The 19,998-nt window shown below is 39.9% G+C and overlaps 1 protein-coding gene across 2 annotated transcripts in view; it reads left to right on the forward strand.

Annotated features, from left to right (window-relative positions):
• The window catches only part of LAMA4 (laminin subunit alpha 4), a 99,189-nt gene that overhangs the window by 36,470 nt on the left and 42,721 nt on the right, over window positions 1–19,998 (forward strand). For both annotated transcript variants that reach the window (XM_015621773.3, XM_015621774.3), the window contains exons 5-12: window positions 4,326–4,540; window positions 8,440–8,535; window positions 10,371–10,522; window positions 10,674–10,784; window positions 13,382–13,493; window positions 15,468–15,635; window positions 16,381–16,574; window positions 18,448–18,564. In XM_015621773.3, coding sequence (XP_015477259.1) covers window positions 4,326–4,540; window positions 8,440–8,535; window positions 10,371–10,522; window positions 10,674–10,784; window positions 13,382–13,493; window positions 15,468–15,635; window positions 16,381–16,574; window positions 18,448–18,564 — 1,165 coding nt within the window. The remainder of the gene's footprint in view (window positions 1–4,325; window positions 4,541–8,439; window positions 8,536–10,370; window positions 10,523–10,673; window positions 10,785–13,381; window positions 13,494–15,467; window positions 15,636–16,380; window positions 16,575–18,447; window positions 18,565–19,998) is intronic.

Raw genomic sequence — 19,998 nt, forward strand, 5'->3', positions numbered from 1 at the left:
AAACCCAATATGGAGTCAAATTCTTAAAGCAGATGCAGCTTTATTCAGTTACATTTTAAATGCACTTCACAGGCATAATTCAATAAAGTCAAGCAAGCAATTATAGGCCAGTGTTGCTTTTCAACTTTCCCTTATGTCCATAGACAATTTCCAGTAAATATCCCCTAAATAACAAAGGACACAAATAAGTTGAACTATACAGCAGAAATATAACTTCGTGTGCTGTAAGAGGCCGCTCTTACTTGTTATGAACACACGTGGATGATGTTTCAATGAATGTCAGGGGCTTGATTATAATTCAGAAATTGTCCTTGAGCAGCCAATAAATTAAAACAGCTCTAACATAAAGACTGAGGGATATAGGATGGCTCAGACAATGGCTTCCTGAACATCTCCTTTTGTTTTCCCTTAAAGCCCCTGAAGTATTTAAGTCTTTAGTCAACTGTCAATAATGGGCAAGCCTGGAATTCAAATGATACTTAATTTAACCATCAGAGAAGGGAGAAAAGAGATGCTTAAGATGCAAAGACAAATCAAAATTTAAAAGGTAACATGAACAATGAGTAAAGGCTTTTCTCCTTACAGATGATGCAAAAACATCAGTCTATTACTTCCACATCACTAAAATTATTACAGCAACAATGAAAGCAGATGGCATAAAAATAAAAAACCCATTCTTGTTTACAGGCACATGGCTGTATTCTTTTGTTCTTTCAAAATGTCAGGTTTGTACACAAAAGATAATGCAGACAATTAAAAGGTCATTGAGGTTTCTTAATGGTTATTGAAATGTCAACCCAGACTACAAGCAATACAAATCCTATGAAATGGGTAACAGTAGCATAGAAAGAGCAGAAAATAGCATCAGCTTTGTCTCCTAATGGCCACTACCAAGCCTGACACAGTGCATCTGTCTCAAGGAAGACAAAGCTGTGTAGAAAAAGCCATAGAAAGAAATCAGCCTGTCCTGATCACCATGTGAAGACCTTGGCTGATTGCTGGGGTAAGGTGCAAGCAGTAACAAACAGGACTTGCCTTCTGCTAGGCCCCTGGTTCTACTCCCATTTCTATCGGAAACATCAAAATGTGTTTCAAAGCTGCATGATGCATTGTTTGCCCCTGCCCACTTGCTAAAGAGCAAGTCCTACTTGGCACACACTGCTGCTTGGCACTGCCAGAAAAAGGAGGTGTGAATTCACAGAGGCCCTTGTTAGGAACTGAGAAAACCAGCTTCCCAAATTTAGGAATTAACCATTTTTCCCCTGGACTTCAGCAGTAAGGCATCAGGGTGGTAACTGATGACATGCAGGTTTTGTTAATGCACAAATGTTAAAAAGAACAACTGAACAAATTACATTTTACCGTCAAAAGCAAATAGATGAAAAATGTTCTTTCAGCATTGCCAGAAAGGAGGAAGTTAGTTTCTTACTCACTGATAATTACAGGAAGCAACTATGGCTGCAAAATGTAACAAAGACAACTTCGCAGTTTTATTATAGGAGAGGAAATATTCTCTTTTAGCAAAAAAAGGGTCATTTATTGATACAATCTAGGAAAAGACATTTACTGCAGGGCTCTTAACTTTTTCAGGCCATAAAGTGCAGAGTTGGAGCAGTATGTTTCCAGTCAGTGGACTCTGCTCTTCTCAGATTCTACCCACAATTTAAAAGAGGTTAAATGCCTTAGCACTGTGAGATGTACTGAGTGGCAAAGGGAAGGGGACAGTCAAGGTAATGCATTTATTTTCAGCTCTGAAGGTTTCTTTTTGCTTTAAGCAGCTGCTCCAGATGAGAATTTATGGCTAATAAAAGTGAGTCATAGAGTCATAGAAGAGTTCAGGTTGGGAGGGACCCTAAAGGTTACCTGGCTCCAATCCCCTGCTAGGGGTGGGGACACCTTCCACTAGATCAGGTTGCTCAGAAATCCATCCAGCCTGGCCTTGATCACTGCCAGAGATGGAGCATCCACAGCTTCTCTGGGCAACCTGTTCTGGTGCCTCAGGTGGTCATAAAAACAGCACATGTGAAATATATCTGTGGTGATGTGAGGAAATGTCCTCTACATTCCTGGCAAGGGAAATGAACAGTTTATTTCAGAAAAGAAGTGGGGGGAAATGGCCTTGTCCTGATGAGAGGGCAGACATTGCAGGCCTGGTGGGGATAACATGCTGTTGTTGGTAGATGTGGGCAGCACTGAGAAAAAGGCTGGTCTGACCCCAGCCCTACTCAGTGGCCTCTGTGAACCTGGTGACCACATTAGACAGACGATCATTTGGAAAATACCAAACTACAGAAAAACAAAAAGAAACTGGAAATCTTAGGAAATCATAGCAAGACTTCTGGCATGACTGACTAGTAGCTCTACCCATCACTGTCTGCTCTAACTCCCATGGGAGTGGGGAATGATTCAACCAAACCAACTGATGCACTCAGTGTTGAGTGAGTTCTTCAGGGGGTGCACAGAACTCCCGGCCACACTTTAATTCTTTACATCTGGGTCACCCAAATGATAAAATCTGCACCAAAGATTCTGGCAGTGCTGCAAAGAGACAGAAAGAGCCTTTGTCATTGACAAAAACAGTATTTGAGGCAGCCAAGTGGTTTATATTAAGATGCTTAAAATTTTATGTGTTTCTACTGTGAGGATTCAGGACTGGAACATGAACAAAGCAGTGTTGAGGAAATTACTCTATCAAAAGAAAAAGAAAAAGAAAATATAGGAACAGATCAAAACTCAAAGCTTTTATCAGATCTCCCACATTTTCATGGATCAGACATGGCAGAACCTGAATTTGACTGTGTTCATGACTTTAGAAGACAATGGTTTAGGTACCCAGCCAGAATCTGGGAAAATTAATCTGAACTGCCTGAAGTGTTCACCCTCCCTGCCCACCAACAGCAGACAGAAAGAATAGCATCTTAAATAGGACTTTGGATGGGAGACAAGGACAACATGGTGATAAAACAGAATCAACTACGATAAATACTCCTTACCAAAATCATTGCAGCAACTATTCAATCCTCCAGTTCCTTCAGCCAGCAATTGTTACACAGTTGAGGAATTCCAGCCAGTTATTCCCCTCCTGGCAGGAATTCCTCATTTCCAGTCTGGGGTATAAGTCCCTGATCTCTGAGCTCCAGACTTCTGCATCATGGGCCCTCCTGCCACCACGTGGTGACACCATTAACAGTGTGGGTTGCCCCATCCTTCCAGACACTGCTCCATCCTTCTCCACATGCCAGCTCCCCCAGAGAATCCCTTGCTCAAGGATTCACTCTCATTAGTGCTGTATGCCCACCCCAGTACTAGTTCTTGTGTCAATGGTTGCTTTGCAAAAGCTCCCCTTACTTGTAGGATTAAGCACATTCCCTGATACCAGCAGAAACACCTTTACCTGAAACACTTTCTTTCCAGGTAACAACTCTATTACTACTCTTTGCTTAGGGCCACTGATCATCCAGGAATGTTATACATCACCAGTGGGTCTCTACTCTGAAAAACCACCACAATATCAACCTGCCTCCCATTTTAAGATGCAGAAATTTCTCAACTGAAATGCTTCCCAAACATGATAAGAAATGACAAGACATGATAAGAAATTTGGACTTATTTCAGGCCTTTGTTGGGGTGCCTGCTACCAACTTCCCTCTCTCCCTCTGCAAACCAAGAGAGGAATCCTCCCTTCCTGGTGACTGCTTTCAGCCTTTTACCCTCATTCAACAGGATAACATCAAACAGGTCTGAAAAATGGATTCTGGTTCAGGACCTACTCTGTTTTGCAAAAACCAGAAACCACCCCAATACCTCACCATAGAAGTATTTCTATAAACCTTTCCTGGTCTGTACTTTTTATGTACATTTATAATAGAAATAAGGCCTGAACTTCCTCTGAGTTTCAGCATCCTGAAATGCAGTCTCTTACCCCAGTTTCCTATATAACACAATATAGTTGGTGAGATACAGAGCTGAAAGAGACCAAAAACAAACACTGTAGAGCTGCCTTGCTGCCAAAGTTATTCTGTCACAGATTTTAAAACAATAGGGAGCAAATCATTTCACTGCTACAGACATGCACAAAAAATAAATTAATGCAGACTGGTACATTTGAGATACCAGGGGAATTCAAGGGGAAAATATATAACAGTAGAGATTGAGATTGGAGCACAAAATAGCCTCTGTAGGAGTAACGCTCCTAATTAGCTCCTGTCCATTAGAAGCTGCAGACAGTGATCAATTCCTGGTAACATAAAGAAGGTCAGAGATAAAAAAGTGTCTCAGAAAGGAATGTCACTCTTCATCATTGCCAGTGTTGCTCTTCCTTTCAGGTGCGCCCCTGGTTACTATGGGAACCCTTTGCTAATTGGAAGCACTTGTAAAAAATGTGACTGCAACGGCAACTCAGACCCAAATCTGATTTTTGAAGACTGTGATGAAGTGACCGGCCAGTGCCGCAATTGCCTGCACCACACCACCGGGTTCAACTGCGAACGATGCGCTCCGGGCTACTATGGGGACGCCAGATTCGCTAAAAACTGCACAGGTATTGTCTGTAGTTTGGTACAGCAGAGCTGAGCAACAGGCAGCACAGCATGGTTTGGGCATGATCTCACAGAAATCACAGATGCCTGAACCAGTTGCCAGATACCTGTGTCTCTGGGAGGCAGGTGATGGGATAATTTGGATGCCTGTTCAGTAGAATCATCCCAGGTGCCAGAGAAATATCTTTTTCCATCTTCCCATGAGCAAGTCTCAGACCCCAGACTCCAACATCTCTAGTGCCTGGGCAGGTTTAATGGAGGCAGGGTTGTGTTCTCCTGAATCTTCTTTTAAATAAGATTCTCTGAGTTCTTTGGGCAAAGTCCTCACCTTTGTGCTTGTCCACACCATGACCACTCAGTCTGATGGTGCTTAAAGACTTGAAAGTACTTTTTATGGGAACAGGATCATCCTTCCTGTCCTGACCCAACACCCACTCACTTTCTGCTATTTTCCACATTGGGAATATATTCTGCATTTCCTACAAGTCTGTATAATCTTGCTGGTTACTATATTTTCACACAAGAGGTGATTGTACTTTCAGAGTCTGGTAAATGGCTACCCAGAGTACCTCAGCAGAACATACCTCCACAGAGGGGTTGCAAGTCTTTGTCTCCTCTAATATTGTCCTAATTTACATGGAGTTCAATCCGAACAGGGCTTTGATTTCATACCATTTATCCTCACTCTGGCTCTGGAAGAGAAGTTTACATCCTCTTTCAAAAAACTTAGGAGCAGCCACTGCTAAAGGCAAAATGCAGGTTTTCAGAGCAAAGACATTGGGGCTCCCTCCCAAACTCTTTGACAGGGGTCCCTCAAGGACCAGAACACAAAGGAGGAAGACAGATTATTCCTACCTCAGTGTGACTCAAAGGTAAGGCAGTTGAAGCACACACTCAACTAGAACCTCAGAAGTGCTCCAGTGCCTCCAGGTACAGAGTTACAGGACTCAGGGACTTAGCAGTGTCTTGATCCTTCTTGCAACTTGCTGTGTATTTGGGCTTTATTTTTACTTCCTTATTATAAAGTTCGTTTTGGAACGATTATGTGTGTTTTGGGACACAGGATGGAGGCTGTGAGGATGCTGTGTAATCAAATGACCTTTGTGCTGCTATCTTCACTTGCAGGGGACCACATATGCCATGATGCCACTACTGGTCCTTTCTGGTTTTATATTCCAGTGACAGCTAGAATTTGAGTGTCCATCTCCAGGATGTAACTCACATTGCAAAGTCACATGGTTGAATTCCATTTATGCTGAGCGGGAAGAGATGGTGCTCATGCACAGTGATCCCAAAAGCCAAAGCCATGTATTCCAACCAGCTAAAAAGACATCAGCTGTGGGGACCAGGATGGCCCAAAATTCACCTCCTGCCTGGATTTAGGTAGCCAAAATGTTAGTGAAATGTAATATATCTGTGATTTTGAGGTGGCAAAAGAAAATATTATTTATAAACTTCACTGCCTAATTCACTTCACCTGAGATGACTTAACTGCAGCTGTCCAGGAAGGAATGATAGGACCCAGTCTGTGGGTCTTGAACTCCATGAGGCAGGAGGAACACACCCAGCACTTCAACTCTGCAAACCACAGCAATCCTGCCCTGCCCATGGCCAAAAGGAGTTACCCAGGAGTATCTCTGCCAGAAGTCTGAGTGTTACAGGGCATTCCAAGTGCCTGAGTGGGCTATGCAAGAAGTGATTTTGGAAGGCACCTCTGAACGTACAGTTTCGAAACTCAAATCAAACTTTTCATCACCTCAGTAGAGTTTCTTTGTTTGCACCCTTAAGGAGGTACACAGGAGTTCTCTGTACAGGCTTGTCACACAGACTTCAAATCAGTGTGGTAATTCTATTCGTTAGTAGATTTTCTTCCATCTTTGCTAAAAATAGAAAGTGCTTGGGCACTTGAATACCTTGTGAGAGGTACAGCTTTTCTCTTTTCAGAAGTGAATTTAATCTTGACTCTAGCAAATCCTGATTTTGCAGTATTATGTTTCAGAGAATTACACACTTGTCGTTTCATCTCCATTTCTGCTGAGCACCACAGTGTGCTGTACTTGACAGTACTGTGCAGATTGCAGTACATCCATACATCCAAGATATTCAAACTATTTGTGTAGTTCACAGGGAAAGCTTATCCTTTGTTTGTCTTTGTGGGACAATTAGGAACTATTGCTTAGAATTGATTCTGAAAGAAGTCAAATATTTTCTTTAAACTGAAAATAGTGAAACAAAACTATTGTAAAAATCAAGATAGTCGGCATACATGGTTTCCATAGAGCATCTCAAAGGGTATACAAAACAAAAAAAGGCAAGAGAACTAAAAGAACAAACAACTCTATCAATCTAAAATCATCTTTTTTATCTTTCTATTGAGTGGAAGACAAAACCTGGGTAGCTGTGAACGGTACTTTTCAGCTGCTTTTAATTTTATTTTTTTTTAACCACATATCCTTTAGCCATATTTCAAAGCTCTCCACAAATGGTAAAGCTTAGAAGCTTTCCCCACCAGCAATCAGTATCATTGAAAGTCTTAATTCCCTACTAAAAATGTGGTACATCTTAAACCAGTAGTTGAAAAATGGTCCAGACTGCTTTGGGAATTAATTTGCTATAAGATTTTGTGCAGCAGACTCACGGGTATTCATTTAAATAAGAAGACACAATTTTATTATCTTGAGCACCAATCTCGTCAAAATCTTAACTTTTTAACTTTAATCTTGCTACCAGGTGATAGCCTAATCCCCATAATATAGGTAAAATCTCTACTTCCAACCAATACTTTGCCTTCATTTCCTATAAAAAGAAATAACAAATTAAAAGTAATCTCAGATCCAAAATCTGGGAGGCACGGATTGTGATAAGGTCAAAATGCTGACTACATCAGAGAAATCATAAACAATTTCTGTTCTTACATGAGTACAAAAACTGATTAGTTCTATTAACACTGGTCCACTTACACAAAATTATTCTCACGTTAGTGCATGGTGTTGTCTTTGAAGTTGTATTACAAATTTTCACTTGACAAATCCTTGAATGTGCAATGGGAAATGTAAATACAAGGGCAATTCATAGATAACAATTAATAGGCTGCAATAAAAAGGCAGTAAAATATTTTTTTATATGAGGATCTGGTGAAACCATGAATCACAAGACCAAAATAAATTCCAGATAGATTTCTGCTGTTCTTATGTTCTGCTTAAGTTTTTGCTATTGCATCAAAGTGTTCCAAGAATATTTTAATCTTTAAAATAATATTTTTAAAAGGCCAATTAAACCTTGAAAAAGGTTTAGAGATCTTAGATTAAAAATTGGACTTTTTAAAAAGCCACTCATGCTGGAAATAAAAATGTTGCTTTCTCAAGTTTGAAAAAATATAAAACATCGTTTATTCTTGATTGTAAGTGGTAGGAGATACTTACTTTTTGATATGTTCAAGCTAACAATGTAACTGGAGTCCACTACCAATCCCTGATAGCTGCAAAGCCTTTTTAGTGATGGCCTGACAAAGTGCTGATAAATTCCACGGGGCTGTAGAGAGATTTGTAACTAATAATTAACTTTACTTGCCCTGTTCTTCTTAATACATCTCCTAAATGTCATCCTCTCTAGACATTGATGTACAGTGGCCCTTCTGGGCAACTCGAGCTGTACTTGTGACCAAGCTTTGAACAAGTTATTTCAGCAGAGGTGTTTTCCCCTTCATATTTCATTTATTCAAATTTGACCAGTGCAAGCAACATCTTTTCCAAGTACTGAAAGGAAAATCAGTCCAAGAAGTTCTTGATATTGGTTTGAATATCCACACACAATCCTAAGTATAGTAATTTCACTAGTCTTGGGAGTGGGAACTGTACATTTTGAAGATTCTCCTTTCAAATGTCCTTTCTTTTTCCTCCAGCATGTAACTGTGGAGGGAGGATGTGTGACAGCCAAACTGGAGAATGCCTCGCAGACAGTCCTGAAGTTTCTACTGACACAGACTGCCCGACCATCAGTAAGAACATTATCATGAAAACACCAATAATTAATATTGTTCTTATATTTAGAAGCTTACAAATACTAACTTAAGAACCTACTACTCCGGTGGGCCCAGGATTTTGACAGTGGTCCCAATATACACGATGTCCAGCTGATTGAGTACTTCATCATGTTCTTACACTCTTGTCTGAGTGCAGGCATATATCCAGCTCTGTGATACAGACTGCACATTCAGGTCTAAATTGGAGAGTAGTAGGAAAGTATCACCAAATCCACTCCCAGAGACCTTGAGACACACTGCCTGAAAAATACTATTCTGGCCCTAAAAACTGTCCTCACAACTTTACCTGTGACATCTTGCATATAATTTAAGGTTCTCTATTTGTAGTTTAACCCCATCAACAACACAGCCACTCACTACAGCAGGAACAGGGGGAGAATCAGAAGGGTAAAAGCCAGAAAACTTGTGTGCACACAAGCCACACACACACTTTTGCAAACAAAGCAAAACGCTCACTGCTTCCCATGGGCAGGCAGGCATTCACCCATCTCCAGGAGAGCAGGACCCCACCACACATAATATTTACTTGGGAATACAAATGCCATCAATCTAAATGTCCTCCCCTTCCTCCTTCTTCCCCCCACTGTATTTACTGAGCATAGTGTCACATGCTCTGGAATACCCCTTTGGTCAGCTGGGGTTGCCTGTCCTGGCTGTGTCTCCTCCCAGTTTCCAGCACACCCCTAGTGTCAGCACCAGCATGGCAGTACAAAAAGCAGGAAGGGTATTGGTTCTGTGTCAGCCCTGCTCAGCAACTGCAAAAACATCTCTATATTATCAACACTGTGTTCAGCACAAATCCAAAACATGGCCCCATACTAGCTACTGAAATTAACTGTGCTGAAAATTACCCCAGTCAAAGCCAGTACAACATCTAATATAGATTGCTGCTGCTGACAACTTGGCATATATCCATCAGTCAGTTCTTTTCTCACTATCTCCCATACTCTAAGGATAGGAAGCCTGGGGAGTTTCCAGGAGTACTATGTTGTAGCTGTTAGCATCCACAGGTATTTTTTAAATGTTAGTGTATTTATACCTGTATATATTGCAGAGCGTCTAGCACACATGGGTTCCTGAACCACCTCCCAAGAGGAGGGGTCATGGACCTGAGGAGCAAACAGAAGGAAAATACTAGGAACCTGCTAAAATATCAAGCAAAAGTGTCTGTAGAAATGTGTGTTTCACGTTCATCTAAGTCTCTTGCATTTAGTGTTTGTGCCAGTGTCACTATAAACAAGGTGGCATTGCAATCATTCTGCAGGAACAAGGATATAGTTCTACACAAGCACTTTCCAAGCACATTTTAACCATATTTTTAGAAGTTGCCCTTGTAATCAAGTAGGTGGCCAAGAGTTCATGTGCTGGACATCCTTATTTCTCATACCACTAAATTTTAAATATAAAGTTCAAGGTTCTGACATAGTACAGTTGGTTTTGTTTTGGTTTTTTTTACCCTTATCTGCTGTCCTTCAGTCCATAAAACATGTAGAGCCTAGGGAATATCCAGGAAATACCTTCCCTCTCTACCAACCGATTACAGAATCCTTGTGGCAGCCTCTTTGAGCAGTCCCATCTGGTACTGCTCAGCTGGAAATGTCGTAACTGTACTGTGGGACCTTGGAAGCGGGAGGATGAAAGCAAAAGAAAAGCGGGTATCCACCAGGAAACATCAGTGACAAAGAGAGTGAACACCCTGGGTCAAGAGCACTATTACATGAATTTAAGATATTTTCTGTTAACTAACACAAGGACTAAGGAAAAATTACGCTGTCTTATTTTCTTATCAGGCTGCGACAAATGTATTTGGGATTTGACAGATGACATTCGGTTGTCAGTTCTGACTATCGATGAAAGCAAATCCACTTTACTGAGCATTTCTACAGGTGTTGCAGCTCAAAGGCGTTTGAATGACCTGAACCTCACTACTATTCATCTCCAGGTACGATATCTTATATAATTGATTATATTTCGTCTTTTTCATGTAGTTTGAATCTTTGAATTTCCACTCCATTCCTGTAAATGTCAATCCCTGCCCACACTAGAGAAGGAGTTTGTTTTCAGATGCACTGACTTTTTTTCCCCACACACAGGAGGCAATGTCCAAAAAAAAGAATCATGCTATGCTTTGGACCATCCAGGTTGATGATGCTGCAGATGAGATGAATGATCTCCTCAGAGAAGCAGAAACACTTGATGAACAGGTTTGTTTGCAGCCTTCTGCCAAAGCTCTGAGGGTTGGCACTTTGTCATATTCAACCGTTGGCATAAGAGGTGAGCGAAGAATAGTCCCAGCTGGAAGGGACCTAAAATGATCATCTGGTCCAACTGCCTGAGCAATACAGGGCCAACCAAAAGTTAAAGCATGTTATTAGGGCATTGTTCAGATGCCTCTCAAATCCTGACAGACATGGGGCATCAACCATTTCTCTAGGAAACCCACTACAGTGTTTGACCCCTCTTCATAAAGAAAACATTTAACATCTAGTCTGACACTTTAGGTTCACCAAACAAGAGTGGGTGTGCCCTGACAGCTGGAAGAACCTTCTCTTTCTATTTCTGTTTTAAAACTTTCTACTTTTAAATCTGACTTAAAAGCATAAATGAATTTTCAAGTCTTCTTCACAGAAAAGGAAGGAGGTAAAAAGTGTGTTGAGTGTGGTTGGAGGTTTGTCACCAGTCACAAAATCTTCACCTCAAGAGCTGAGTTCCCACCTACCCCCTACACAACATATTTGATCTGGGTTAGACACACTGCCTTTCTCATTCACATTTTGATTACTAATTAAGTGAAGTAACCAGCACAAAACTAATGCAGATTGACTTTGGGAGCATTAGTACTATATCTGTTTTACATGTATGCTCTCTTAAAAGTAAATCACTCCTGATTAGACATTTCAAAATACATTTCAAAACTTCCAGTTTAAAAGGTTTTTCATGTACCCACTGAAATGGGAGCTTGATCAGCCCTCAAGATATTTTTAATACAATTAAAAATACAAAAACGTTGCATCCACATCCAGCTGCCAGGCTATAAAATTATCAGCTCTCATCTCCCACAACACTTTCACTACATCCTAGAAGAACACTGCTATGATATATGTTAAGAGAAGACATAGAGTTCAAAATTGTTTATCCCCTGTTTTAAAAAGATAATATTAAACATCTTCCTGTTGCTACAATATACATATTTTAGTAAAATCCATCACTCTATGTTATTATCAAGGATAGCCACAGCTGCCATAGAACTAGATTATATTTTGTGCTTATTTTAAAGTGCCAGACCTTATATTCATTTTACCAATTCCTTCACAAGACAAATTAAACTTATACCTTAAACTAAAACTTAAATATAGGGGCAAGTAGAGGGCAAAAAAAGCAACACAAAGGAAAGTGGAAGAGAAAATTTAGTTTTGTGTGTTTTTAATCAACACTTACTTAGAAGAAAGGGCACGTAAGATTTATACAGACTATGCTTGTGTTCAAGAGAACTTTGATTAAATCAGCTCACACTCACAGCTCTGTACCTGTGAATATCTGTCAGAGCTCACTCGCCTCAGTGTCCTCCTCTGTAGCTGGTGGGCAGACTGACTACGGCATTAGGTTTTCTATGAATATTTAGTGAGTTTGGATAATAACATTTCATTTGCAGTACTATCTGGGGATTTCTTTCCTCATTCCTCAATTTTACCATCCCTGAACAAATAAATTCCGTGTTTTCTCTAGTCTTTTCTCCCTGGTTACTTCTAATGTTGGTTCCACATCAATACTTGTGGTTACTTGAAAGGCAAGAGAAATAATGACCCCAGACTCTGACAGTGGAAGACCACAATAGTAACTCTGAATATATTGAGGTCTTTGCTATTTCAATGTACATTTATGGAAAGTGGGTGCTAGGGCCTTGAGTGGGTTTTGCAGAGACACAGAGCATTTTCTATTCAGAGGATTTTATTATTTTATGCCCCAAATTTATTTGGAGCACGTCTCCACATCTCAGGGGTTGTTGCAGATTCTGATCTAAACCACAAAGGCAGGGTGAATGGACAAACTGTAGGCAAATCTTTCCATTAAATATAACTCCTGTAACTCCCAAAGTGTGCACGAGATGAGTTTTGAGTAAAACAGCACATAGCTTGATTCTGAATATTTGGAAGATGGGAACCAGAAACATTTCTACTAACCCTTACACTTGTTTTATCAGTCTTGTAACCCTTACAATTTGTTTTATCATTATGCCCATCCCTTTCAGAGGTGCTGCCCACCCTGGCCCTGCTTTCAAATGCCACCTGGGGCCTCCACAAGGGAAGACAATGCAGAGTGCAGCCCCCAGCACAATGTAGTACAGAGCCGTGTCTGTGCTTCTCAGAGTATTTTCAATCCTCAGGCTTTTTCTTATTTTTAACAAGCTGCAGGGAGACACAGATCTAAAAACATTTAGTAGGTTGACACCTTTTTCTTCATTCTATTTGTTTACTCAGGAAATGCCATACCCAGCAAAATGAGCCAGCCCCACTGAAAGCCTAGGAGACTCAGCAGATAGAGTTTTACATCTGTACATAATTTATGAAAATCACATTGCAGCAAATGACGGATAAATATGGAGCAGGTTTTAATCTCTCACTCTGCAATTCTGAAAACACTGACAAGACAGATCTTCACTTTGAACACCTTTAAATACTACTTTATATGATAAAAAGGACTTCCATGTGCTCACCAGGAGAAAGCAAAAATGTGTGTTTATACTGCTCATCCTCACATCTGAAAAGAAATCTAATGTTTACCTCTCATGTTTTATTCATAGGGAAATGAAGCATCCAGCAAAGGCCGACTGGTACAGAAGGAAACCACGGAGATCAACAACCGTGCTTCTCAGCTTGTGCAGCAGCTCAATAGTATAAGAGATAACATTGAAGGTAAATAGATTCATTTCTGGTTCATCTCAGTGTCAAGAATGTATTAACGAAACCTTCATGTATTAATGGATCATCAAGAATTTTTGCTGTCCTATATATCAAAGGAAAATCTTTTGATATATAGGACAATATGTAATTTGTGGCAACAGTGAACACTCTGTCAAGCACAGCTGCACTTTAAAATTATTTCCTAGTCAGAGATAATCATCTTCATCTGTAATATCTATGACATACCGTTATCATCCTGACATATAAAAATGAGATTAAACCAATTGCAGCCTCTTCTTCAGTACCTGCAGAAAACAATGAAACCCCAAATCAATGCACCCAAAAACACCCCTGTCCCCTGTACACCTGCAACATGAAAGCCTCCACCCTGCTGCAGAACACACTGGTTTCCCCTCATCTTCAGCAAAGCCAACAGTATGCAAAAACTGTCTATGGCACCAGAATAGAAATGCTGACTGGTAGTTGAGGTTAAACAGCCCTTTTCCAATGGAAATATTTGATTGATAGACCTGAGCAGTTCTTTCTCAGCAGTTATTGCAAGCCAGCTGGTAACTTGTGTAAGAAGAGTGGTCACATATCAACTTTAATGCTTCCTATCCTTAATTCCACGGGTGCTCCATTACTTTCTCTCAGGAAACACGGTTAATACGTCCCATCACACAAAAGAGGCAGGCTAAGACCCTATAGTATGTTATATTTGTACTGTCTTTTTACACCTCTGGTGCTAAAAAACCATTGATTGCCTGGCCATCCACCATTATTTTATTTCTAGAATTATTGAGTAAAAGTGTCATCATGAGCCCCACTAAAAATCACGGCTGACATCTGTGTCAAAAGAATCACCCTTTAGTATCATTAACTGGTTTGGAGCAGGACAGGAACCACATAAGGCAGATATGCATCTGATCTGGCACACAAATAGCACAATCACATTAAGCTGTTCTAGAAGAATCAATGTCCATGGCTGTGAATAGAACTAAAACAGTTGGAAACAAGTAAGTGAAAATTATTTCCACCACGCTCAAAACTGTTCCTCTACAGAGGCACCACCCTGTGTGCATACACACGTGTGCCAGCATAAGGAAAAAGACATCCATGTAGCCCTGGTCGTCAGATACTGCTCATTATGAGCCTTTAAAGCATCACTAATGAACTCAGGGTCTGCCAAGAGCAGGCATACAGACACTCTGCCAAAGAATCAGTGGTGCCACAATTACACACCTATTTTTTAAACAAACCTTCCAGAAGAATAGTGCTGGTTTTGCCAGCTTTGGTTATCCACAAAGCTAGTAACAAGTGCTAGCCAAAGGCATGCACATCACAGGGCATAAAAGAGGAGGTGATTGGTATTCAAGGCCAGGGAATGAGAAGTGAGTAAACTTTGTAATGATTTCACTGGAAATGGGTAAACCCAATTTCAGCTGCAGGGAAACAACAATGTTTTTTGAACTGAGACCAAAACCTTGAAATAGTATCTATCTCCAAACCAGCTAGGCAGCATCAGGCCAGAAGCCATATGTTACCTCCTTAGGGTGCCTCAAACTTATGCAGATGGAAAATGAGGTTACTTCAGTCTCCTTAGCATTGTTATTATTTTATAAACAGCAGCACTTAAAAACCATGATCCTAGATAAAAGCCCCAGCCTGATGCATGCCACAGAACCCGAAATAAAATGATTATCCCAGCCTATAAGAAATGTCAAGCCAAATAATGCACACAACCCACATCTGCCTAATCCCATCCTCTTCTGATGAGACCTCCACACATGACAGAAAGTGTGATTTATTTACAGGTTTAATTTTAAGACTGGATTAAACATAATAATTATCTACTATGGAGTTGAAGATAATTAAAACTTTCTTTTACCATCAGTATCATCACAATTCACAAAAGGAAAAGCAGTCCATGGTATTTATTTCTCTGTAGTCATACTGAATCGACCATCTGCTCCCTTTTCCCCCCAGAAATCAACAGCAAGTCAAAATACTACGCAATTCAACAGGAACTGAGCCCTGAAGAAATTGCCCAGAAGCGGAATGTGGCTGAGGAGATGCTAAAAGAGATCAAACGTCGAAAGCCTTTCACTAATCAAAGGCAACTTGCAGATGAGGAGGAAAATGCAGCAAAGGAGTGTGAGTTTTAAGTCAGTTTTCCTTTCATCCACATGCTGCTGCTCAGCTGGCAGGTGCTGGGCAGCTCTGGGTGCACTGCTGAGTGCCTGGGGAGGACCAGCAGGCACTTGGTAGGCAGCAGCTGGTGTGCTGGAGATGCTGCTGCTCCCAAATTCCTGCCACAAATCCCTGCTGGTGCTTGGTGCTCCTCATGGCAGAATGGGGAGAAAAATGTCAATGTGTTTGTGTGCCTGTGTGTGCCTGTGCACTGCAGCACCTCAACAATAGCTGCTTAGGTAGGTTGATGGCAGGGCTGGAATTGCTCATGTGAATGTCTTTCCCCTGCCAACTCTGCTATGGGGACAGCGAACACCAGCAGAGAGAGAAGATCTGCTGGCACAACAAAGAGTGGCAGCCTAATTCTCACAGCTTAGTGAACATGAATCAGAACATGAGGCATAAAGACTGTCTTCTCCAGGCTGCCTAGGTTTAACAATGAAAAACAAATGAAAAGCAGACCTAGATTCTTTTAATAAAATGTATTTCAGAGGGGGAATTAATAGGATTAAAATGAAATAGTAAAATGAGAGGCATCTTTCCTTCTAAAAAGAGAAGGGACAATTAAAACCTAGGTATATGATCCCTCAAGTGAGGTTTAAAAAATGTGTTTTACTGTTGCCTGAGTAACAGCAAAGAAATTGTTCTATAGGTAAGTTTTATCAGAAATCCAAGCTTTGGATTTATTTGCCTCTTATTTTTCTCCCAGTGCTAGAGCAAATTGAAGCATTTCATGAGAAGTACAATGACACCAGATCCCTGGTAACTGATGTGCTGGAGCAGCTCAGCGAACAGGATGTGAAGCTGTCAGACCTGGAGGAGGCATTGCACCAAGCACTTGACTATGTCATACAAACAGAGGATATAAATAGGGAAAACACAGCCAGGCTCCAAAGGCAGGAGGTACTGTGCACTACATATGTCATAAGTGTTGACTGTGAGCACTCCATCTCTGCCATTGCTTAAAACATTAGATTGTACACAATTTAGATTCAGGAATCACCACACCAAAAAAAGAATTTCTTGGACCACTCAGCAGGATGAGTTTGACTCTTCAGTTCTAAGAAACAACTTGTGGAAGTACAAGGTACTATTATCCATATGTGGAGTGACAGTAAATGAGAAGCTTTGGCATGTCATGCCTCATCAGACCAAGGAAAGGATGGATACTTATGTCTAGACTAGAAAGGCATGTTACAGTAAAATCCAAGAAGTTTGAGATTTCATGTAGCATGGCTACTATAAATATTGTGGTGGGATTGTTTCACCTGATTATGTACTGTTTTATAATCTGGAGGGGCCTCATGTTCATAAAACTAATTATATTCTAAAAAAACAATTACATATAAAGATTCTGCACTGCATCTGTGCCCTGGGCTAAGTACATTCACACTGTCTGATCCAAACTTTCTCTGAACAGAATGCATCCCCACTTTTTTAGGGGGAGTAGACAGTTTTCCTTGAATCTTCAAGCACAAATCCATTGTCTAATTGCTCCACAGCAGATACCTTGAAATCAGGTTTCCTACTTGCTAGGTGAACCTGCTAGCCTAGCTATAAGGCTGCGACAGTTTTCCCCTGTCCTGTCCAAATGAGCAGTTCAGGATTTTGAACAAAGTAGCCACTCTGGATGAGAGCTCAGAGGTGACCTGTCCCCTGTAGCCTACAAGTGGTGCACCTTTGCCTGTAAGGGTGGCATAGGTTCAAATCCCATGTGGCTGATGAGAAAACTGAATTTTCAGGTTTCGTGTCCCAGAAAAGTACCCAACCCATCAGCAAAACAAAAGAAACTATATTCTCTCTTCACAGCAGTTCTGTGACTTTTTCCCTATTTTTGTAAATTTCTTTTAAGGAATGCAAAACCAGAATACCCCTCCTAAAACTTCTATTTTTTTTTCAGCAAGGAAAAAAACTACAAAGAGAACAATTAGGGACCATTCAAAGCAAACTGTTTTCATTTCAATGGCTGAAATTTTTTATATTCTGGAGGAGAGGGCGTTAGCAAGCAATTTTGTGATTTGAAGAATGATCCCACAAATTCAGGCCAACCTCTGGGTTTTATAACATCAGTGGCTGAGTTTTGAGTTCTTGAATTGTGCCAGAAGTTCATGTTGATATGGAAGGTCTAAGAATTCAATAGAGAAATCAGGCGTGCTCCTCTAGGGAGTCATTTCACAAGAGCTTGAGATCCTTAAGTACAAAACCCCTTCTGTTATTCCATTGTTTCATAATTACAGTGCCAAGCTGCAGCTTGTCTCACAGTTATGAAGCAAAGCCTGAAGTGTGTTCAGGCATTTGTTCATTGTTTTTAACCATTTGGATCTCCATTATTCTGCACAATGAAGGCAGATGCCGTACAAAAGGGATTGTTCACATTGGCTTTACTAGTGGCAAGGAAAAGAGATGTCTGTACTGGAGATTTAAAATAACTCCAGAAAAATATAGTATCCAGATGACTATGAAAAATCCATGTTTAATTTGTCTCTGCTGTGCACTGAATAATGCTTTATTCCAATATCTTCTTAGGCTGTAATATAAAATAAAATTAATATTTTTAATAACCCAATATTTCTTTCACAAAAAAAAAAAATCACATCATAATATGTATCAATTAGACATGTCTTGGAAAATCAGACTTCAGATATGTCTAAAATCTATTTAGTTCACCACTATCTTTTAATTAACTCTAGCACATTTAATAAAAATGGTTAACACTGTATTTTATCAGAGCACAAATGGCATTGAAGGTGATTTATGTTTTGAGTTTTCTTTTTAGAAACAACATGAGAAGATAAAAGAGCAAATAAATGAAGTGAACAGCACTCTGCTTAGTGCCACAACTATTTTGGAAGGACCACAAAAGGTCAACTCTGAGTTAGGCGAAGTCATAAAGGTAGGTGCCCTGGTGGCTTGTTTAAATGATGCATCCTAATTTTTGGAAGTCATATGTTTAGATCACTAATGGAAAAACTCATTCATATTGCTTTAGTGAAATACTGGTTAATATTCCCTGAAAAACTTGATGGTTTTCTTGGATAAAAAGCTCTGTTATTAGAATTTACTGCCTAAAAAAAAAAATTAATTCTAGAAAAAAGACATATTACAGTAGGAAAATCTTAATGAAACATTTTGCTGTAGAGTTCTAGTTATTTTATTACAAGCAGCTGCCAAAAAATGTTCTGGTAAAAGACTGCATTTTATGCTAAATTCCTTTCCTAGTACCTATGAGTGAACATGTAAGAACACTAAAAATCCCAAATATCAGCATTAAAACCGGGCATTGTGCCAAACATATATAATCAGATTGTCATACAGAAATCCTTATCTGGAACCATAAACTACTATCTACTGGTTTGAATCAGACTTGGTGCTGAAGGAAATTTTTATAAATTTTAGGGGTTTGGCTTTTCTATGAAAAGATGAAGAAAATAAAACTGGGAATATGCTAACTAAAATATTTACCAAAGCTGTTTTCTTTCTTCATTACTTATTTTTAAATTTTGAAATAATTGAAGAAAAAATAAAATTTCCCACAAGCATTCGTTTTGGTCACAGCATTCATTCGACTTCTTGACATGAAAGCATATATGAAAAGTCATTAATTTTTCTTGGAAAAAATAATTTGAGAAAACAGAAGGACAGTTTACTTTGTAACCATCCCTGTGATCAAGCATTAAGTTGGGGTTTTTCTCTGGTGTTTTGTGCAAAACTAATTGTTGCAGTTTATCATTTTGGGTTCCTCACTGCTGTGAATAAGTTCACAGACAGAGGATGTTCACACTTCAGGCAAGGAAGTACCAGGCGAACATTGTACATCACCAACAAGTATTTTCACCTTTCACTCATTCATCCCTTTTCCCTCTCCGTATTTCATGCTTTTTCATGTGTTTTGAAACACATTTATATTCACATTTTGCCACATTTATAATCCTCAAACACTTGGGCAAGCTTGTGTACCGGAGAGAAGGTGAATGCAGGCCATTTGGTCTTTCCACAAGTATTTAGTAAAAGGAAGAAACATGGCTAAGGCAATGTATTCTCCTTGCCTGTACATATATAGGTAGTATTTAGGTGGGCTGATTTACAAATTAGACTAATCCAAGAGTTCTTAGCATGAGTAATCTCCCTGAGCAAGGAGGCAGAAAGGAGACTTCACTCTGAAAAACTTGTCATTGACACAATTCTGGAGCAAACATACAAGACATATAGTGAGACTTTTGCCGTCTTTCTTTTATACTTTATGCATCTCTCTCCAATGCTTTCTTAAGTGATTTTTTAAATTTTCATTGATTTTCATCTTCCTGCATTTGTCTCCATACTGGCATTC

Source organism: Parus major, chromosome 3, assembly GCF_001522545.3.
Source record: "Parus major isolate Abel chromosome 3, Parus_major1.1, whole genome shotgun sequence".
Classification (NCBI taxonomy): Eukaryota; Metazoa; Chordata; class Aves; order Passeriformes; family Paridae; genus Parus; species Parus major.